The sequence below is a fragment of the Monodon monoceros genome, unplaced genomic scaffold (assembly GCF_005190385.1).
Source record: "Monodon monoceros isolate NGI ecotype Baffin Bay Population unplaced genomic scaffold, NGI_Narwhal_1 Super_Scaffold_11, whole genome shotgun sequence".
Classification (NCBI taxonomy): domain Eukaryota; kingdom Metazoa; phylum Chordata; class Mammalia; order Artiodactyla; family Monodontidae; genus Monodon; species Monodon monoceros.
Genome location: NW_021703767.1, coordinates 69,925,500 through 69,949,259, shown reverse-complemented (window position 1 = coordinate 69,949,259; position 23,760 = coordinate 69,925,500). Strand labels below are relative to the sequence as shown.

General features: G+C 43.0%; 1 protein-coding gene across 2 annotated transcripts in view; it reads right to left on the bottom strand.

Moving 5' to 3' along the window:
* KALRN (kalirin RhoGEF kinase) overlaps positions 1 to 23,760 on the bottom strand; it is a 612,746-nt gene that overhangs the window by 31,712 nt on the left and 557,274 nt on the right. The window contains exons 35-36 of one of the 2 annotated variants that reach the window (XM_029214081.1): positions 11,111 to 11,391; positions 9,636 to 9,740 (exon numbers count right to left, since the gene is read on the bottom strand). In XM_029214081.1, the coding sequence (XP_029069914.1) occupies positions 9,636 to 9,740; positions 11,111 to 11,391 (386 nt within the window). The remainder of the gene's footprint in view (positions 1 to 9,635; positions 9,741 to 11,110; positions 11,392 to 23,760) is intronic. The other variant, XM_029214080.1, reaches the window with a different exon arrangement.

The window sequence follows — 23,760 nt, the reverse complement described above, 5'->3', positions numbered from 1 at the left end:
GAAGTGATGGCTGGCTGATGAGTGGCAGGCTGTGCTGCCCAGGGAGGATTCTGCCCTGTCTGGCGCTCAGGGCCACAGTAGCCTCAGCAGACAAAGGAAAAGGTGTGCAAAGGAGGAAGCAACAAATGTTGCAAACGGGCGCTCCTATAGCTGGTGCCATGTCAGGGAACAGAGATGCAAATAGGATTCAAAAAAGAAGATTAAGTATGGAGGAAGGCTACTGCCACAATAAAAATGAACACATTTCCTGTCAGCTCGATCTTGGACCACATACCCAGAAAATGCCCTGCCTCTGGTCTCCTATATGCACCCTTTCCACATCCCCGAACAGCATTTATTACACAGTGTTATGACTGATTTGTTTGTACTTAAGCAAATATTTATTGTGCTTCTACTATGCGCTGAATATTTACAAAGTGCTGGAGAAATGAAGATGGATAAGACGTGGTTGCCTGCCCACCAAAATCTAAGCTACAGTGGGCATTCTTCTAGGTAGGAGGGGTACTATGGGGAGGATGAAAAAAAGGAGCAGGCAGCTCTATGATGGGATAGGGAGGGATGGGAAAGGCTTAATGGAAGAGGCAATGCTTGAACTGAGTACTGAGAAATGGAAAGGATTTCACTGGATACACCAATGGAAGGATGATCCAGGCAGAAGGAGCACTGTGACTAAAGGATCAAGTTGAGAAACTACACAGGGCAGCCTGGGAAGCTGAAGGCCACCTGGTATAGGTAGGATACAGAGTGTGAAGCAGGGGGAGAGGGGGATTAGCAAGTAACTGTGTGTTGGGGGGAGTGGGTACTAGGGAAAGAAGAAGTAGAGAGTGAAATAGACAACGCTGGAGAGGGATGCAGAGATCAGATCATCAGAAGCCTTGTGTGTAGCATATAATCTGCAAAAAACCCAAATCACTATGCTGAACACCTGAAACTAACACAAGATTGTAAATCAACTATATCTCAATTAAAAAAAAATAGAGACTTTACCTTCGAAGACCAATGATGGGAGAATTTTAAGCAGGAAAGTAACATGACTGGATTTAAGTTTTAGAAAGATCAGTCTTAATGCTCCTAAGAGCTTTTCATGACCTGGGAAAATGTATCTGATATGACAGTAAAAGGAAAACAGGACTTAAGTTTTATATACTCTATGATTAACTACATTATTTTAAAAATATCTAAATTTCAACACTGACTATGTCTAGATGATGATATGATGAGATATAATTTGTGTTTAAACTCTTGTCATTTTTCCAATTTTTCCTGAATGAGCATAAAATTGCTTTTATTACAGAAAAGAACTATTAAAAGTTTTTTTAAAAAGGAGAAACAAAAGAAAAGCAAGATCCCTCCAGCAGTCATGTGAAGAGACGTCAGGCTGAAATCAGGGAGGAAACGGTTGCAACAGTCCAGGCAGGAGAGGATTTTTGAGCATCAGCCCTTGACTGTGAGCTCCATTAAGGAAGGTTCTGTGCTGGCAGGACTGGCACGTAGTAGGACTCCGAGAATTTATTGAATAAAACTCAAAGAGTTTTATATGAAACTTTTATATGAAACCTCTCGGTCAAAGCTCATCTGATAAAACAACATTCAGGAAGCTGATGAAGCACCACCTCCCACAACCAACCCCTTAGCTGTCCCACCCTTTTATACAAATTATAAATTATACTAATTTATACAAATTAGTATGAAATCTCTTGACAAAAAGTATTAGATCTTAGTCATTCCCAGGCAACTTGGGGGTAAGGGTAGGGAAGACATTTTATAGTAGAAAAACTGAAATCCGGATTTTCCAGGCAAATGACATTACAGGTTTGTGACTTTGGGATAAAATTTTTTGTTGGATATCTAAGCTATTCCATTTTAACAAGCTCAGGAATCTTTTCCACAGAGGGATGCCAGAGGAACTCAGCTCCTGAAAGCATACATCTACATATTGGATATGATGGGGGGGGGTCATTATTTCCTCCCGTCTGGACAATGAACTTCTGTTAACTCTACCTTTTACAGAGCAAGATGATTCATCTAAAGGAGAGCAAAACACCCACAACAAATGCAGCCTTGCCCTAGCCACGTTCTGTGGCCCACAGGTTGATCTAGGGAGGTGAATGCTATCAAAGTAGGAGAACCAGAGGGCAGGAAGTCTTGCTGAAGCAGGTAGGACTAATTCTCAGGATGCCAGGCCAGCAGGTAGACTGAACAAGAGCTCAGTCCTGGCCAGTCCCTTCCCTAAAGATTTTCAGCCAAGGGTCTGCGAGTGCCATCCTGAGCCCAGTAAACTACTGTGATGTGCCACCTGAGGACGGGAGCTCAGGGAGGAGGCTTTCTTTTTAGGGATCTAAACATTCACCTCAGGCAGGTGATGGAATCCTGGGCTGTTTAGAAACACACTAGATTCCCTTACAGCCAGGAATCTCTTGCTTCTCAAACTTGAGGAATAAAGCCAAATTACATAGATTGCTAAGCTATTACCCTGCAACATTCACCCAACCAGGATCTACTGACTGACAAATACTGTGTTCAGGGTGTGACTACAGAAGATAAAGTATGACTGGTTCCCTTTCCCTGCTTCTTCACAATGCAGACGAGCTAAGAGCTAACATTTGTGGGATGCTCACTTATCAGTTTACAAAGTGCATTCACACCTGACTCAGTCTTCAACATGACTCGCTTGAGATAAGATTCAGGTGGACAGAATCATCGTTGATAAGTGAGATAAAAGAGAGGCCCAAGTAGATGAAGTAACTTGCCCTGGGCTACGCAATAAGTAGCAGAGACTGGACTAATATCTAGGTCTTCTGATTCCTTATACGCTCAGCACCAACGCTGCCAGTCCCTACGTCTAGGAAAAACTTTATTAAAAATCACACGGGAAAAGCAGGGGGAGCCTTAGTCCTGGCTTAGAGTTAAAGACAATACCTTTAATACAAAACCCAGAACAAGTATTTGAGCTCTCTTTGGGGGGAGGCGGGTGGGCATGCTCTCTTGGCAAACAAAAGCACTGATTAAAGACCAAGGCTGGCAGGTGAGACCTCAGAAGTATCCATGAATGCCGAGAGGAACTCGCCAAAGGAGTTTCCGGGGGTCTTCGGGGTTTTATGTGCACTGCAGGTGAGTGGGGAACCGCTGTCCTGGTTGCCTAACAGCAGCTTTCCAGCAGGAGAGATCACAACCGCTGGAGGCCACAGCCTTGGCACAGTCATGACCACGTGACCATACAGCACCAAGGGCAGCTTTGGGACTCAGGGACACAAGGGATCTTATGGCTTCTGGGTGGAGCCGGGGCGGGGGGGCAAATGATTTCTTTTTTCTTTTTTTTTTTTTTTTGCTGACAAAGCAAGAGACTTTATTGGAAAGGTGTACCCAGGCAGAGAGCAGAAGGGTAAGGGAACTGAGAACTGCTCTGTCACGTGACTTGCAGTCTCAGGTTTTATGGTAATGGGATTAGTTTGCAGGTTGTTTCTGGCCAATCATTTTGACTCAGGGTCCTTCCTGGAAATGATTTCTAACTACAGCATTTAGTGCCATCTCCTGAGCAACCAAAATAGAAATCAGAAAGAACCTAAGCCCTAGATATAAAAGTCCGAGTATGCCAGATGCCCCTGTAATATTTCCAGATTCTGTAAATTGGGAAGGACCTTATTAGTTCTTCTTATACTGAGCTAATTTCCACCCACACGTTCTGCCCTCTGGAGCAACCAAGAGTAAGACCAGCCTTTCTTTTCCACAGCAGTGCTCAGTTATGAGAAGACAGCTCTCATGTGTCTTCGCTCTCCTAACTTCTTCTCCCCATTCTTAACCCCAGTTTCTGCAACTCTCCATCAAATGACATGGACCACGTGGTATTGGTTTCCTCCTCCAGGGAGGGCCCTTCCACTGAGTTCAAGAGCATTTTAGAATGCCAGGTTCAGAACCCGATACATGACTCCACACAACTCATGACGGGCATGGTCTGAAGAGCTTTGAGTACAATGGGGCTATGACGCCCCTGGATCTGTACGTTGTACTTTCATTAACCCAGCCTATGACCACACTGGGTATTCTGGCAGCTGGAACACTCTTGTACTTACAGTCAAATAAAAACTCCAGAACTTTTACAGGCTCTAGATCTTATCCTCTTCTAAGCTAGAGAGCTCATGAGAAATAGGCATACCAGTCTCGGAGGTGAAGACGTAACTCCGTATTCTCAAACGCAGCTGAGGAAACAACCAACTACTGGTGCTCCGTCACTACCCCACAGTGGGTATGTATTGAGATGGGAGGAAACAGAAAGTAGAGGAAAGGAGAAAGGATCGAATTTTGGTTAGAAGATTCTGAGAAATCAGACTACTGCTCTTGCATTCCTTTCCATGACATACGCTTGGTTTTATATGTCTGGCCAAAGAAATCTCTATAATTCTGGGCTCACTGCAGGTCCTCAAGAAGTAGCTAGTGGTGGAAGAAAAAGTTAAAGTCTTATTATGGTAAAATCACCACTGAAAGGCCATTCATCCAATAGCCATTTGTAAAGGGCCTGTTACAGGGTCGATCAGCTCCAGCATTATCCTACACTCCCGCTACTCTGGGACATTTGCTCTAATGGGACTTCTCAACACCTGTACTCACATGTTTAACACCTGACCCATGGATCACACGAACTAGAGGCCCATTGAGGTGCCCAACAGTAGCAGTGGGTGAGCAGTAGCAGGAGGAAAATGGTAATCCAAAATATGAAAAACATAGACTTTTAGAAACAAGTGTTTACTGATGTAAACACATCCCTGGGCTGCTCAGGGAAGCTCTTGTGGAGACATGAGATCTGAGTGGGACCTTGAGGGGCTGTTATACTTTAGACAAGCAAAAGTAAGAAGGACAACATTCTAGAGAATTGGGGTGGTTTGAACAGAAACTTGGGGGGAGGAAAACCAAATGCATGTTTGGGGACGGTGCAGAAAATAATTTAGTTGGAGCCGAGTTCATCGCCCGGAATAATACATGGATGTTGGGAAGGTAAGTTGGAGAATAGGCTGCAGAACGTTAGACTACTAGGTAAGTGCGGACTTTACGGGCCAGGGATTTCCAAACTTTGATTATATACGTCAATTAGTAAACACAATTTTGGTCATGCACTCCCCAAACATGTAATTTATTTATAAATTATATTTCTGTACTCCTGTATTACCCTTATGTACATAATAAAACATACACAAAACCATTTTAAAATGATGAGTTAAAGAGATTCTAATATTTTGTTCCAGCACCTCAAAAAACCATCTTGTGTACTTCGAGTCTCCCCCACGTTGGAGACCATCGTCGTGTAGGCAAGAGGGAGACAGGGAGCCCTCACCGAGGAGGGAGCCAATCATGGGAGCCTGAGGCCGGAGGCAGATGGTGGGGAGAAGGATTAAGCAATGGCTACTCTGGGCATGAGGTCAGGGCCCACGCTCAGGTGGTGAAAGAGAAAATGCAAAAAAAAAAGGGATGATTTTTTTTTTTTTTTTTTGCGGTACGCGGGCCTCTAACTGTTGTGGCCTCTCCCATTGCGGAGCACAGGCTCCGGACGCGCAGGCTCAGCGGCCATGGCTCACGGGCCCAGCCGCTCCGCGGCATGTGGGATCTTCCCAGACTGAGGCACGAACCCGTGTCCCCTGCATCGGCAGGCGGACTCTCAACCACTGTGCCACCAGGGAAGCCCCGGGATGATTTTTTAAGGAAAAAAATTTTTAATGGTTATTTGCAGAATGAAGAGGGTATATGGGTCGGTGTGGAGAGGGACGGAGAGGTAGTGAGGAGTGGTCAGGGAGATGGGCTTCGAGAAGTCAATGCAGCGTCCGTGAGAGCACTCAACTCCCTGCGTGGGACAGGGAAAGATGGCAGGAAAAGGCACGACCTTCAGGAGTTTGACACTAGTACTAAAGATACCAGCTAACTTTTTTTTTTAATAATTAGTAAGAAACATTAGAAAGAAAAGAAGAAGGTCATATGTGTGAAATTTCATTGGTCTTCTATAAGCTAGGATATTTGAAAAGAGAGTTACTGTAATCAAAATTATAATGAGGCAGCTTTCCCTAGAGAGTATCCATCATTTTCAAGTGGAGAAGGGTTTAAAAGCCGCATGGAGGTGAAACATGCAGAACTGCCTCCAGGACCCACACTTACCAGCTTGCTTTTGACCAACTGTTCTATTGCACTGACAAGGTCTGCAGCACTAGGTACTTCGGTGGAAGCCTGCCGGGCTGCTAGCAAAGAGGAGGACTGCAAGACATTGAGCAGCAAAGGAAAAGCAGATTAGCGAGGCATGAGGAATAGCAATTAGGCAGCAACACAGCAAGTCCAAAGCTTCAGGCAGGCAAGGGAGGCAAAGCTCTCTGTTTAGAGGGAAGAGATGACAGAGGGAGATGGGGGTTGCGTGGGTGTGGGGCAGCGAAGCAGGGGTGGGACCAAGCTCTTTTTAGTCAGACCTCTTGAGGAGCTGAGGGGAGGGGTCACTGAGTTCCCAGGAGGCCAACAGGGAAGGGCTGCACCCACTGACAGCAAGGGGGGAGGGGGCAGACAGAATTCTGGCCACTACAGGGCTGCCCACTGCTGTTCCAGGAAATGAGGGTCAATAAACCTAGCCTCGAGTGTGTCCAAAGAGAAACTGTCCTTACTTTACTTACATGTAGATCTTCAACACAGACTGTCACCATGTGTCAAGCAGAAATGCTAGGAGCAGGGCACTTGGAGACCAGAAACCGCCTCCCCCATTCACACACACACACACACACACACACTCCCTCTCTCTCTCTCTCTCTCTACCACACACACACACACACACACACACGCACTCCTCCACAAACACTGCTGTTTCTGGTAAGGCCCCCAAACTGAAACACTAGGGAAGTAATAAAGGGCTTTAGCAGGACTTGTGCGTCTCATGCTGGAGCAACCAGGCACTACCCTGTTCACAGTGAAAGGAGGCTCAAGCCCAGGGCCTTCCTCCTTCCCTCACACCAGCAGTAAGGACTGGTCTACTGGACTGTCTGGTCAATGGTTTGGGCATTCCTGCTCACTGAGGGACAGTGTTTTGTTTTGTTTTGTTTTCTTCCTATTCCTACTTGAGAAGAAATTGGGAGAGAAACGGTTAACCCTGTGTAAGCTTTAACCCACCCTGTGCTTCAAAGCAGAGGACAACGGAGTTCCCAGGGCCCAGGACGCGTGGGCACAGTGACCGTGGGAGTAGAAAGTTGGACATCCTGGCCAGGCTGTGGCTTCAAGTCTGTCCTTTAAGTTATGGGGAAGAATTTCTAAAAGGAAGCTTCTTGTTGTCTAAGCTAAGACTTACTTTAGGTAAGTCTTTGCTTCTGAAATGGGCTAAAAAAAATCAAATGAATGTAATTAAGAGAGAGCAACACTCTTTTCCTCTCCTGGGGAAAGCAGGAAAGGAACTTAAATCTCTTTGGAAATCCAAGTTATCTACTTTTTGCTCTAGTAATCCTACCTCTGGGAACTTATTCCAAGGATAGAAGTCAAAAGAACAAATGCTGTATGTACCAAGTGATCTGTAGCAGTATTACCCAGAGCAGCAAAAATTGGAAACAATCCAGGATATCCCCAAACAGGATGGTCAAGCATATTACGATACATCACATAAGTGAAATACTCCTCAGTTATTAAAATTATAGTTCTGAAGGTAAAATTAATAAGATTTTAGGAAATATTAAACATTATTATTTAATTTATAAATATTAAAAATATAAAACAATGAACACATCCTATGCCTAGTATAATTATAAAAATAAAACATACACGCATATGAAAAAATAGAAGGAAACAGAATTAAAGTAACTGCACAACACTAGAATGGGTGAACTTTTAGAAATTCCTTTTACACCGTTGTAAAAATTATTTTAATGAATCCCAACTCCATTTGCTAGAAATTCTGAAGCTCATCCCGCTCCCAAATATTCCAGAAAAACAGATGTTCAGAAACCAAACAGCCGGACTGAGGAGGTTCATGTGTCTAAAAAGGCGCTCATGCCACCTGCCCTAATCCTGGCTAAGAAAAGGGCTACACAAGTGTCTGGGGGTAAGTCCGCATTCTCAGTTAAAAATTATCCAGGAACAACATAACATCCTTTCCCCAAAACAAACCGTGCTTGAGGGATGTCGAGGGGGAGGGTTCGTGACCTCTCCTTATCTTATGTAAGCTGGAACTTCCATGCGAAGGGCGGTGTGGGACGGCAGATAATGTGACCTGAGTGCCCTGCTCCCCACACACGCTATCACTGTTTCTAGAACATTTTACAATAGGCCTCTGGGAACACAACAGGTTGGTTCTCGTTCCCACCTCAAGGCGAAGCACAGGCATTTCTGCCTCTGGGGATCCAGGATGGGCATCATGCCATGCTTCCTCTACTTCTCTTCCCAACAGTCCAGAGACAGAGCCTTAGGAGGGGCCGTAACTGTGTGCTTCTCATGGGTGAGTCACAGAGGGGGCAGCGACCACATCTTAGTCATGGACCTGTTCCTGGAAAATGTCCCTCTAGCTTAGCACAGAGGAAGACCTCAACTAATGTCTGGGGGCCACCGATCCAAAATGCAAAGCAGAGAGAATTCAAACAAGATCTGGGATATCACCAGAAACACTGAAGCAACTGCATCAGTACTTCCTGGATTGTATCCTGGGTGGCGCTGTGAAGGTTTGCTCCCTGCCCGTGCATGCTGGGCCCACCACCTCGGAAGGGGCTGCTGACTGCAGGGCAGAGCACTGGAGAGCACAGGGAGGCCCCAGGGGGATGGCTAACCACCACCAGCAGCACAATAAAACGACACTCCGGAAAGCAAATGGGAAGGACAATCAAAAACTGAAAGCACCACCTCAGCCTCCAGAGTCCTCCAGGACAGCGACGCTGAGAGAAGCAAGAGAAACACAATGAAGTGACAGCACAGTTAGGAAGGCCAGTGACGGAGCACACAACGAAAGCAGGGACCTACCCGAGCCTCAGCTCAGTACCAGGAAGCACATTCAACCCGAGCCTCTGCTCCAGAACAATCGGGATGATGACCCTGCGCCCAGAGGCTTGGTGGACATTCACATTTCAGACACCAGAGAGTCTCTGCAGGCCAGTGAGCCAGAGAATTTTGCAAATCAAAGAACTGAGGCAACCTGGCATGTTAGGTTTGTCCAACTTTCACAAAACCTCCCCTTAGCAGCATCTCCATCCCTCATGCTTTGTTTGCACTGGGCTTGACTGGAAGTTACCATGATTTGGATTTTAGAGTTGAGGATGAGGAAAACAATCAACTAAAACATCGGTTGAACAACAAAATGATCATGACCTAGAACCACCTTGGATTCCTCTTCGAGACAATAGTTCTTTTTGGGATCTGCTGCTTCCAAAGACAGAGCCATTACCCTTCATCAACAGGACGAGATACTAGGCAGATTTCTGCTTTGAGTATTTTACACCCACCCCTGTACTGCCCAGAATGAAGTCAGACCTCCAGGGGTGGGGGAGGGGAGCCCTCCCCGACACAGATGGAATCTATATCACCTCAGATTCATGCGGCATAAGAGATAACAAGGGAGAGAGAGTGTTACTACCCCTGACACACACAAAAAACGAAATCACGTGTTTTACACATGGCTCTTCCAAGTGAGAAGGAAGTCCTACCATCTCGTCCTGCGTGGGGTCGTTGTCAAAGATCTTCATAGGCGGAGGGAGGGGTGTGTGTGACTCTTCATCTGGCTCATCCTCACCCCAACCTTTCTTGCTCTTCTAGAACAAAAGAGCAGCATTAGTCACTGTTTCCTATAGTTAAAGATGCCAGTTGGTTCAGGACTTGGGATTTTTAGAAAAGAAACATATAAGATACCCGCCTCTCTCAACACACTCCTATTTTTTTCAGTTTCAGGGTCCTCCTGTGTGGAATGGGCACACCTGCTTATCTCAAAAGGACAATGAGGTCCAAATGGTGGAAAACACACACACACACACACGAAAAACATCTACTTTATCGATTAGCCAGGAAGAGCGAAAGCTGAGAGAGTGGTTAGAGAGAAACTAACTTTTAAGTTTATGAAGGACTCAAACTACAATCTAAAGATCACCAGGCTCTATTGCCATTCAGAGGGAGAAAAGGTAGACAGCATAAAACTACAAAGAGAGTCTGGTTTCACATCAGGAAGAATTTCTTAGCCATGTCAGTGACTAGAGTAGGTTAGTTTGCCAGATAAAAGAATTATCTCATTCCCCAACCAAATACCCACTATATTTTGATCACAGAATCCCAGTTTTGGAAGGGATATAAGAGGTCGTTGCCCAGTCTGACCTCTCAGCCAACACTGGTCTCTCCAACTGTTATGTGAGGTCATACAGTCTCCCAAACCTTTTCAGTATGGGTGTTCATCTGTTTTCATGAAGCCCCATTTCATCACTGGTTAAGCCCCCATTAAAGGCTGCAACCTTGGCTACTGTAAACCTTCACCTGTTAATCATAATTCTCCCTTCTGGAGCAACCAGGAGTTGTCTACTCCATTTTATAAATGTCACTGCTCAACATACTGGAAAGCAGCCATAATCTCCCAAGACAGTCTTCTGTTTTCCAGGCCTGGCAGGTTTAATGCGGTCTTTAGTAGAGGCTGGGGACTTGGTGACCAGCTGGCTCCCCGTGGGCCCCGACACGCATCTCCAAATCTGGCAAAATGGTGTTTGTCTGCTGGATACTCTAGGTGCAAGTCTCTAAACCAGTCACAAATCAAACTGGCAATGTCTTTTTTTCTCCTATTGTTTTTAATTTTTTTTAAAAATTGAACTAAACAGATTCATAGACACAGAGAACAGACTTGTGGTTGCCAAGGGGAGGAGGGGAGAGAGAAGGATGGACTGGGAGTTTGGGGTTGGTAGATGCAAACTATTACATTTAGAATGGATAAACAACAAGGTCCTACTGTACAGCACAGGGAACTATATTCAAACTGGCAATGTCTTGAGAATATAAAGATCACCTAGGCCCAAGGAGAACAACTACTGGGAACTAGAGTCTGGCTAGTTTACAAACCCCGGGGAAGGATGCCTCTCGAGGCTCCAGGAAGGAGGTACATCAGAAACCCCTCCCGATGGAAGGCTCCGGGGCTTCGAGTAAGTACCTCGTCAGCGCTGTCTCCCTGAGGGGTCGTCTCATCCCCAGGCTTGGGAGATCCCAGGTCGAAGCTCTTCCGACCATCTCGTACTTTCTTCTGCTTCTTGATGTTTCCATCTGCCTTCCCGCTGTTGAGCCGCCGCACGGGACTCGTCAGCCACTTCTTCAGGGTGTTGGTGGAGCGCTTGGGCCCAGGGGAACTGTGGATGGAGTTCAGGGAGGGCTGGGCCTGCAGGTTGGCCACCGACTCGGACTTGCCTCCATTTTCACTTGAATGAGAGTACGCATCTGAGGAAAAAGAATAGACAGACACAGCGTGTCAGGGGCAGTTAAGGCAGGCTGCCAGCCTGGGAGAAAGACAGCTCCAACCCCAGGAAGCTAGGGCACCAGGCAGAATGTCAAGGCCAGCTGCAGACAGAAGACAAAGACTCCTGCAAAATCAAGATTCTAAGCAAGAACCATCAACCAATAACAATGTCATAGAGCACCTATGAGTATTATAAAGTTGTATAAGACACAGATTTTATTTTCATAGATGCCTTATCTAGCTACACACACACACACACACACACACACACACACAAACACACACAAAGAGGGAAAGAGAAGTGCCAAAGAGCAAGACAGAGCACGCAAAATAAAGATAAATGCACAAAGCATTATGTGGTTAATTGCCAAAGGGCTGGCATGGGCTCTAGACCATAAGGAAGCAGAGCTGAGATGAGGGTCAGATCAGCGCAGGCAGGACTGGTCTGAAAACCTTTAACGGAAGAGATGTGTCTGAGTAGAAGGGAAGGGAGAAGGAATTCCAAAAGCAGGAGATGGCAGGAACAAAAGCACAGAGGCAGGAAAATGGAAAAACAAGTGAACACAGCCCTTAAGCAGACCCTTCCAATGAAATAAAGATGAACAGAGGAGAAACTGGACAGAAAGAAGAGTGAAAACATTTAATAGTAAACTAGAGGAGTATGAACTTTATTGTGAGACGCTAATGGGAAAGGGGGCAAAAAGGACTTTTGTTTGCTTGTTTGTTTTTTAATTAATCTGGTAACTACAGACAACATAGCCCTGAGAAGAGGGATTGGAATCTAGAAGCCCACACTAGGAGGACACGGGGAGGACAAAGGAATGAATGTGAGGCATTTTAAAGCAAGAAGTGATACAGTTAGTATCTGGATGACACATCACAGGTGAGTTGTCTCTCTTATGCTGCTTCTTCTCATTGCCAAAGAGGTCTTGGGAGAATACCTGACCAGCTTCACCTCAACCCGATGGGCCCTGTGGCCCTGGTACCAGTTTGCATACTGGTAGTTAAACCAAACGCACGACTAGGTATTTATAAAAAGTACTGCCGTGGCTTTTTACACCCACTTGTCTCAAAGACCGAATCATCTTTTCCTATACAGTAATGACTTTATCCTAGACCAAGACTAGAGGTCTAACCTGGCCTGGGAGGCCCGACGGCCTAGACCTGTCCAATACATTAGAAACCAAATCTTAAAATAAAGAGAATAAATATTTTTGCCAGTCAAGAGCTGCCTCCAGCTTCTATAACCGGCTGATCTCACAAGCACCAAGCTCAGGCTCCTGACCCTGCGGGAACTTTCTTAGATATGGTTAGAGTTCTGGGCATACTTTAGAAAACAAGAACAGAATATCTGCATGTAGAAGCATTAAAAATTGAGCTTCTAAAGCCCCCTGGTATGAAGGATAACTCATAGGGTTGCTCAGCTCAGGGAATATTTAGGGATCGACTGACTTGGTTGACATCCCTTTAAGGACAAAGCTGTAATCTTATCTCAGAGAATTCTGTGCTGGCTGTGGTCTTGGGTGTGTTGACATTATTTCTGAAGTGTTCGGTATGGGTCAAACTCCTGTTCTCAGAAGCCCGGGTGATAAACATCTCAGCAGCACCACTGCAGCACTAGCAGTGGGACCTGGGCCTCTTATCTCTCTGCTGATAAGCCACAAAGGCTTTCCATTCACCAGGCCCCTGTGATACCGCAAGTCTCTGTTAAATCCAAGCCTTCAAAACTTAGATTTATCAGCATATGTTGTGTCAGCAGAGCTAGAGGCCCAGCCACATTAACTGTGCCTTGTGTCACTAAGCAAGACGGATGACTGCCTAAGTTTTCTGTTCCATGACAAACCACAGCCTGGCTTTGAGATTCATGAATGCAAATTTTGACTGACCATTCTGCTCCTCTCTCTATCATCTGATTCTGCTTTGGTGCATTCTGTACAAATTAATGGCAAGTGTACAGATTATAAAGTACAAATTAAAAATCAAGAGTATCCTCAATTTTGTTTCAAGTTTATTCTGTGTAAACCATCAGGGCCATTCAACCACAGCCCACATAAAAGAGAACTGAAGAGTTGGAAGCAATCTCTAACTTGTCATCTAGTTAGGGTCCCGTATTGAGACAGGACTATTTCTAAATCACTTTGAATGCATGGTTACAAAAAGATGTGGCATCGTTTAGTCTAGAAAATGTGTACTTAGTTTATTGCTACTTCAAAGGATAACTGCCAGGTGATGCTCACCCCATCTTTGGAAGATGTGGCTGCAATGAGCTGTTTGAGAATTTATTCTAGTACCTTTCCGGGCACAACAGCTAACTGACTGATCTGTAACAACTACAACAGTAATACTGTTATCTCACCAAATCTTTCCAAGCTGAGACAGGTACTAAGTATGAGTATCATCTTAGGAAATAGAGTGTTCCAGGAAACCCAGGGTCATCATTAGTGTGGCAGAGAGGCAAAATTTAAACCCAGATCTGACTCCACTGCACATATATTTAATCTTATTCCCACATCTGTGTCTACTCCATGAATTCTGTTAGCCTCTATAATTATTGTAAAAAAAGAACATCAAGTTGTTAGTCTATGAGACATTTCGTATAGACATTTATATATAATTTATATGTTATTAAATTTCAATGCTGAAAACAATCTCAGTCTCACTAATTTTACAGATAAGGCAATGAAAGCTTGTATATGGGAAATCCATGGTCACAAATTAGTTAGTCATAAAGCTAGGACCAGAATCCAGACACCTCTACATCTCTCCAGGGTTCCGAACCAATGCTTCCTCTTCAGCCCTGAGGCATTAAAAACTGCCCATAAGATTGGTATCTGGTTTTACGTCACTGGGAAGACAAATGTGTCCTTGGACACTGCAAGGAATAAAGTTCCCTGGTATGTCCAACTTGCTTCCTAGATCAGGAAAAAATAATATTCTGAGGCTGATTTTACTATGAGATATTTTTATTTTTTTCATTTTGTTTTGGCTGCACCACTCAGCATGTGGGATCTTAGTTCCCCAACCAGGGATCGAACCCTCACCCCCTGCAGTGGAAGCACGAAGTCTTAACTAACAACTGGACCGCCGGGGAAGTCCCACTATGAGATATTTTTCAAATAGAAAAAAATATAGAAAAAATTTAACATCTAAATACCCACCACCTAGATATGATTAAGTGTAGACATTTTTGCCATATTTGCTTCAGTTTTTTTAAATCTTTCTTTTAATTGAACTATAGTTGATTTACAAAGTTGTGTTGGTTTCAGATGTACAGCAAAGTGATTCAGTTATACATACATATGTGTGTATATATACATATATATATTCTTTTTCAGATTCTTTGCCATTATAGGTTATTATAAGATATTGAATATAGTTCCCTGTGCTACACAGTAGATCCTTATTGTTTATCTAATTGATATACAGTAGAGTGTATATGTTAATCTCAAACTCCCAGTTTTTCCTCCCCCATCACTTTCCCCTTTGGTAATCATAAGTTTGTTTTCTATGTCTGTGAGTCTATTTCTGCTTTGTAAATAAGTTCATTTGTATCATATTTTTTTAGATTCCACATGTAAATGATATCCTATGATACTTGTCTTTCTCTGTCCGAATTCCTTCACTTAATATGATAATCTCTAGGTCCATCCATGTTGCTGCAAATGGCATTGTCATTCTTTTTTATGGCTGAGTAATATTCCATTGTGTGTGTACACACACACACACACACACACACACACACACACACACACACACACCCCACATCTTCTTTATCCATTCATCTGTCAATGGATATTTAGGTTGCTTCCATGTCTTGGCTATTGTAAATAGTGCTGCTATGAACACTGGGGTGCATGTGTCTTTTCAAATTAGAGTTTTCTCTGCCCAGGAGAGAGATCACTGGATCATATGATAATTCTATTTTTAGTTTTTAAAGGGATCTCCATATTGTTCTCCATAGTGGCTGCATTAATGTACATTCGCACCAACAGTGTAGGAGGGTTCCTGTTTCTCCACATCTTCTGTAGCATTTGTTATTTGTAGACTTTTTCATGATGGCCATTCTGACCAGTGTGAGGTGATACCTCACTGTAGTTTTAATTTGCCTTTCTCTAATGATTAGCGATATTGAACACCTTTTCATGTGCCTGTTGGCCATCTGTATGTCTTTGGAGAAATGTCTATTTAGGTCTTCTGGCCATTTTTTGACTGGGTTGTTTGGTTTTTTGATATTAAGCTGTATGAGCTATTTGTATATTTTGGAAATTAATCCCTTGTTGGTAGCATCATTCGCAGTATTTTCTCCCAGTCTGTGGTTGGCTTTTAATTTTGTTTATGGTTTCCTTTGCTGTGCAAAAGCTTTTACATTTAATTAGGTTCCATTTGTTTATTTTTGCTTTTGTTTCTGTTATTCTAGGGGAGAGATCCAAAAAAATATTGTTGTGATTTATGTCAAAGAGTATTCTGCACCTATGTTTTTCTCTAGGAGTTTTATAGTATCCGGTCTTATGTTTAGGTCTTTAATCCATTTTGAGTTTATTTTTGCACATGGTGTTAGAGAATGTTCTAATTTTGTTCTTTCACGTGTAGCTGTCCAGTTTTTCCAGCACCACTTATTGAAGAGACTGTCTTTTCTCCATTGTATATTCTTGCCTTTGTTGTAGATTAATTGACCATAAGTGCATGTGTTTATTTATGGGCTTTCTATCCTGTTCCAGAAAAGGCTCTTGATAAAATTCAACATCTCTTTATGATAAAACTCTCTCCAGAAAGTGGGCATAGAGGGAACATACCTCAACATAATAAAGGCCATATATGACAAACTCACAGCCAACAACATACTCAACAGCAAAAAGCTGAAAGCATTTCCTCTAAGATCAGCAACAAGATAAGGATGCCCATTTTCATCACTTTTATTCAACATAGTTTTGGAAGTACTACTCACAGCAATCAGAGAAGAAAAAGAAATAAAAGGAATCCAAATTGGAAATGACACGATGCTTATATATAGACAATGCTAAAGACACTACCAGGAAACTGCTAGAGCTCATCAATGAATTCAGTAAAGTTGTAGCATACGAAATTAATATACAGAAATCTGTTGCATTTACATACACTAAAAACAAAATATCAGAAAGAGAAATTAAGGAAACAATCCCATTTATCATTGCATCAAAAAGAGTAAAATAAATGCCTAGGAATCAACCTACCTAAGGAGGCAAAAGACCTGTACTCTGAAAATTATAATACGCTGATGAGAGAAACTGAAGACAACACAAACAGATGGAAAGATATACCGTGTTTTTGGATTGGAAGAATCAATATTGTTAAAATGACCATACTATCCAAGGCAATCTACAGATTCAATGCAATCCATATCAATGGTATTTTTCACAGAACTAGAACAAAAAAATTTTTAATTTGAACAGAAACACAAAAGACTCCGAATAGCCAAAACAATCTGGAGAAAGAAGAATGAAGCTGGAAGAATCACACTCGCAGACTTCAGACTATACTACAAAGCTACAGTATCAAACACAGTATAGTAAATGCTCACTCTCATTTTCTGTATTTATCTCCCTGTGGACTGGAAACATAGCTCACAAACCTTCACCATCTATAGATCACACATTGAGGAGCACAGCTCTCAATTCTAAAGCATGTATTTCAAGATGAAACTGCTGGGTTTTAGTGAATACACATCACCAGCTTCACTAGGTACTGCCAAATTGCTCTCTGATTTACTCCCACCAACCATGTGCAAAAGTTCTCATCTTCCTGTATTCTTCCAGGTGTTTCAATATGCACCATTAGTACATAATTTTCCTCTGGAAAAATTAAATGTGCTCTCCCTAACCCAAAACACCTACTTCAAAGAATGAAGTTGAGACGAAATAGAATGTTTCAAGGAGAAGAAATAAAAAGGTAAAATCCAGTGCCTCTAGACCAATAGGAAATGCATCCTATAGTTGATTTCTCAGCCACAAACTGGAAAAATAGGAAGCTTGGCAGGGTAATCCATGAGGTTGGAGGTCCAACTTCATAGACTCTGAATTGCATGAGTTGAATGAATTCCCAGGATTGGTCATGGGAATATGAAGATACTAATGAAATCAAGAAAATCTATATAAATAAGCCAACAAACAACAAACTCTTAGCCACCAGCAGACTTCCATAATATTTTTTATCCATGCTTCCTTCAATTTCCAAGCCACCTCTCTAAAGTGCCCAATTTCTTCCTTAATACCTAAGAATAGAAGACTTGATGCATGGTCACAGAACATGTTCCAAAGCTTTACCAATGACTAGAGAATTCTTGACACCAACACTCATCTTTTAATGATATTTTGTTCAAGTTGATTAAAAGAGAAAACTCTGTTGGTATAATTTTCCTGCCCTGATGATATGATTCAAGAATAATCTACTGGTGTACGGCTTCCCTGGTGGCGCAGTGGTTGAGAGTCTGCCTGCCGATGCAGGGGACACGGGTTTGTGCCCCGGTCTGGGAAGATCCCACATGCCGCGGAGCGACTGGGCCCATGAGCCATGGCTGCTGAGCCTACGCGTCCGGAGCCTGTGCTCTGCAACTGGAGAGGCCACAACAGTGAGAGGCCCGCGTACCACAAAAAAAAAAAAATAATAATAATCTACTGGTGCCTACTCTATGGATTGCAACAGAGAGATGGCAGCACAGGACAGAAACTCAGGCCTCTGTTTCTTCATCTACAAAATGGACAGATTAGACAGAGTGCATTCAAAGTCTTGCTCTACCACTGGCTAGCTCTGTGACTCTGGGCCAATTACTTGATCTCTGTGTATCTTGGTTTTCTCATCAGTAAATGAAGATAATATTAGTATCTATCCTATAGGGTTGTTATCAGGATTAAGGAGTTAATATTTGTGAAGTGCTTATAACAGTGTCTAATTCCACTGGAAGTACCATCTAAGTTAAGTAAAAATCAATAAAACCATAACTATCTCCCCTAGTTCCATGTCTGTGATTCTATTCTGTATCTTCCTTCAGTCCATCTGTATGTTCCTCTAAAGGCTAGACTCTAGTAATGTAAGCCATTTTTAACCTCAAAGTACCTCATGAAAACAAAGAAAAACTTCAGGCTACCAGTTGCCATTCTGTGTTACTCTCCCTCCCCACTTCAAATAGCCACTCCTACGATCAATGCCTGAAATCTCATTGGAGAATAAGGTAGTCACATCCTTGGGTTACCATGTCATTGTTGTCCACCCTCCCACCATTAAGAAGTTTAGGCAGCACAGGTTACTCCCTGGAGATGACATGTGTCTCTTTATCTACAGGGTATCTATCCCTCAGAATGCAAGCTTCTGATGGGCTTGATGACCAAGCAACTAAACAGCTGTTGATATTAGGGTCTCAGATACCATCATGGGGTTAGAATAAACATGTCAATGTTATTGGCCTAAGACTTGGGACAAAGGCTCCATAATTTTAGGTAATTTAATTACAGCAGCACGTTTCTAAGCAGCACAGGAGATGAGAGCTGTCTGCTTGACATAAAGATGAAAATTGGAATAAAGCCCATGAGAGTTTACAGACTGAGCACATCCTAATAAGTCCATTGTCTATGTCAAACATTCTTTTAGCTGGGAAGTCCTTCATTAGCAATCAAAATATAAGATATTTGTGTACCACATGCATAGTAACTGAATATACTAGAAAATTTTTTTTCCTTCCACAGTGGCATATTGTTTATGAAAACTTTCTTTTTTTTGAAATGTATTTTTTAATTAAACATACCACTTCTACAAGAATCTACAATTTTCATTTTGGTGAGGAATTCCTGAAACCTCTTCACGATGTGCATGAAGATACTAGAAACTTTGCTCATTCATAAATTCAATTTTCTTTCTAAAATGTTTTGCCTCATTATTTCTTTCACTTTTTATGTTACACCTAAAAAAGTTTTCTACCCTTTTTGGTTTCATGTAAATTTTGTAAAACTATTCTGAAAGGATACATTGTGTACAAGTCACCACAGAATGCAAATTTAGAATATGGCAAATGCCTTATGGCTGCATCCACAGGACTGATATCTATTATTTTTTCTAATCACAAAATATTGGTTCTGCTTTCCACTGACCTCAAAGTGAGTTGAAAGTAAAGAAGGACCACATGTCCTAGACAAAAAGAGAAAACAGTTCTATTATTAGCTATTATTAAACCCATTTTAATAGCCCCGAAGACCAGGAGTGGTGTCCTTACAAGTGCTAGGCTGGGACCCCATAGAGTTCACATATGTACAGGTGGCATCCAAGGTTTTGGTGGATTATGAGTACCCCAGATGCATAACTCACTAAGCTGGCCCACCATTTTCTACACTGACTTCAAAGGCACAACTGAAGAAGGAAAACTCATTTCAGTCTGTTCTTCTGGAGTTCAGTGATGGTATTCAATCACACCCCAAAGGCATGTCTTCCACATACTGTATTATGTAATTGCTAAAAGATAGGGGGTCTACCTAGAGGGGTGGGATAGGGAGGGTGGGAGGGAGGGAGACGCAAGAGGGAAGAGATATGGGGATATATGTGTGTGTATAACTGATTCACTTTGTTATAAAGCAGAAACTAACACACCATTGTAAAGCAATTATACCCCAATAAAGATGTCAAAAAAAAAAAAGATAGGGGGTCTAGCTGTTCTTTATTAGTCATACCTCATCATCCACCATCTAGTTGGACAACAGGTCTATAAAATCTCCCTGGTATTCATCATAATATTGTATTGGAAGCTTTGACTCTGGTAGCTGATATCAGAAGAAATCACAAAAATTCCTAACATCACTAGATATTTACAGAAAAGTCCTTTAAATTCCTTTTGTCTTGCTTTAGCTCCAATGATACAAGAATCATTGTAAACTCATCCTTATTGCTCTCCATGGCTTGAGCTATATAAGGTAAATGCATTTCAATACATCTGCCTGAATAGATTATATACCCAAACATTCTTGTCTCCTTTGGCTTTCTATGAATAATTTACTTAATATAAAAATCATAGAAGTATCACACATACATTTTTTTCACACTGGTAATTGCAAATCTAGAGAAGGGTGTATGATGGGAAGGTCAGGGTGAAAATTCTCTGGGTAATAAATCCATAAATTCAATTGTTTGTAAGCACGGAGAGCACAAAACCTACAGTAAGTATTAGTACATCTTTCATGATGTAGGAGGAGGGCCCTGGTAGGCCTTTTAGCAGAATGCTTAGCAAAGCCCATCTCCTGGTTGCACTTTCAGTGGAGGTCCTGAGGCTATGTACCACCAGGTCCTGGCATGGCTGGCTTCCCTGAAAACCACTTGGTTGCCCATCTTGGTGTCTGGGCCACTTGGTGCCAGAAGAAGGATGCTATGGTGACAGCAATAGGACATGGGGGAGGGGGAGAATCAGCCTGGTGCAGAAACACTGTCTCTTAACACTAGGAAACTTGCTGCCCTTGCGATTGCTCCTACCACAATGTTAGACTAAAGCTGGCAAACACCTTGCCTCAGGACATTCCTTCCCCCATCCCTTAGCCAGATTCAAGTCTCAAATGCATAGTGCAAGCCCCTGCCTCCTGCTTACTAAGCCATAGCTCTTACACACTTAGTTCAGGAATTTCTTCTCCAATGAGTCCTTTGCCAACTCACCATTTTTTAAAAATAGATCTTTATTGGAGTATAATTGCTTCACGATACCGTGTTAGTTTCTGTTGCACAATAAAGCGAATCAGCCGTATGCGTACACGTGTCCCCATATCCCCTCGCTCTTGTGCCTCCCTCCCATCCTCCCTATCCTACCCGCCTCTAGGTCATCGCAAAGCACTGAGCTGATCTCCTTGTGCTATGCTGCTTCCCACCAGCCAACTGTTTTACATCCGGTAGTGTATATATGTCGATGTTACTCTCACTTCGCCCCAGCTTTGCCCTCCCACCCCATGTCATCAAGGCCATTTCTCTACGCCTACTTCTTTATTCCTGCCCTGCAACTAGGTTCACTCTACTCAGGCTTTATGGGTTTTTTATACATTTTTTCACATCTAAATCTCTACGATTTATAATGTCTGTGTCTGATTTTTCCCATTAAACTAGAACACAAAATGAAGGACCACTCTGAGTCCCAAAAGCACATTGCATTAGGCTCTATCTTACTTTATTCCTACTTATTGGTTCCCTTCTCTTCCCTATACTGCTGTTCCTATCCTGGTAGCATGTGCACAGAAATGTGAACCACAGGAACAATTCCAAATCCAGTGGCATCCATATAGCGCAGAAAGCCTTTCATCTTCAGAGCCCATTGGGACATAAGCTCTTCACATCAAGATCTTTTCCAACAGACAAAACAGTCTCCATGAGGGTGAAAAGTCAGCACCTCCGGCTTTCATCTAAATGAACTCTTCAGAATTCTGTTCTAATTCAGTCCAGATCTCCCTTGACTACTGCTGGTTCCTTCAGTGCCCTGTCCCTGCATTGACTTCCATCAGGATGCCACCGGATGCAGAGAGTAAAATGAAGTTTCCAACTGCTTGTCCTCAGGTCTCCTTGGCCTCAGCTTCCCGTGTAATCTTCTCTCTGAGTCAGAGACAGAGGGAGGAGCAACCTCAAAGGGCACTGAGTCCGTGCCCTCCCCCGACCCCAGACAAGCACATCCTAAACACGCAAGGCCAGTGCTATGACAGGCTGTCACACTGGATCACGTGATTCACTAGTCCCCCTAGTTGGCTTTAGAAGTTAAGGGCTAAAAATTCTCTCTCTACGTTCCAGGGGTAGATTCTGCAGCTTGACATGTCAGAGCAGGCAAAAGTCAGTGAAAGCAGCTCTGTCGCCCTTCGGAGAGCAAATACTCCAGATACGACTTCCATCGATATGCCCGTTTCATTCTCTCAGACTTGTCCACAGCCTCTGGAGAGGAAAGGCACATTGTTTCCTAAACTGTGGAGTAGGGAACTCTCCTAAAAGGCTTCTGAACTGTTCAAGACATCACCACCAGAAGAGTGTGGAAGAACTTTCCAAACTGAGACTGAAGAAAGGACACGTCATATTAGTATAAAACCTAAATACAGAATTTTTATTTAAGTAATGGGCTTGTAATAGGGCTACAAGAATCAGTGGATCAGTAGGAACTGAGGTCACCGGGGATCTGTTTTCTTCTATAAAGATATCATGAGCACAAGGAGGTCTTCTAATCAGGACACATGGTAACTGTCAAGTCCCAAGGCTGGGGAAGGTGTCTTCTTCTGGCCTCTCCTCATATGCCACCCTCCCAAGTGTACGCCTGGCAGGAAAGTCAAATTTCCATGGTAAAATAGGGCCACTCCTGAGTCCATGATGTATCCACACTGGAGCTTTCCCCTAGGCCTTCAAATAAGCCCTCAAGTGGGTTAAATGTAAGCTCTCTAAAAGAACTTACCCTACTACCTTACATGGTAACATTTTCCACTTTTCAGCATGTGTGAACATAAACAAGTTCAGCTCCAGTAATACCCACAAAGCCTCAAAATAACATTATACAAGTTACCGTATATAACTGAAGACTCTCTCAGAGAATGACCAAGACTACCTTTCAGTTTTTCTGTCCTGCAAGCTAATTCTTCATTCACAAAGATTTCTGCAAGAGTATTTCTCTTTCCATTCCTGCTGTCACTGCCCTAATTCAGAGCTTTTAAATCCACTTGCTTTAACTATGTAAAAACCTCCAAATTGGTTTCTCTGCAGCTAGTCTTTTTCTCTTATCCATTCGACATCTCTCTGCTACCAGAACAATTCTATTGCTTTGGGCAAGTCCCTGTTCAAAACTTGATTAACAAAGTCTAACTTGTCAGCCTGCCATTTAAGGTACTCCGTGGTCAGGCCTGAGCTCACCTTCCCAGCTCTCTGAGCTTCCACTCTTTGATAATCCAAGGTTTTCAAACTGTGGTCCCCAGACCAGCAACGTGACCATCATCTGGACCCTTGTTAGAAATGCATATTCTTGGGTCCCACTCCAGAGGTACCGGATGAGAAACTATGGGGGTGGCCCAGCACTGTGTTCTAACGAGCCCTCCAAGTGAATCTGATGTATGTTAAAGTTTGGAAACAACTGTTCTATTTGAACCACCTACTTTAGGCTAATTATTCAGTTCACTGCACCACCCATGTTGCATTTCTCATTGCTCAAAACATTCTGCAGCCTCTCGGCTTGTCTAAAGCCTACCTAGGACTTCTTAGATGACTAAGCCCAGCATGTTCTCCTATTTCTCTGGGAGTACCTCTTGTACCATTCATTTGGCACTGATAAATGTTTGTTTATGTACCTTACCTCCCTAACTCTAAGGAAAGTCCTTGAGGACAGAGCTGTCCTC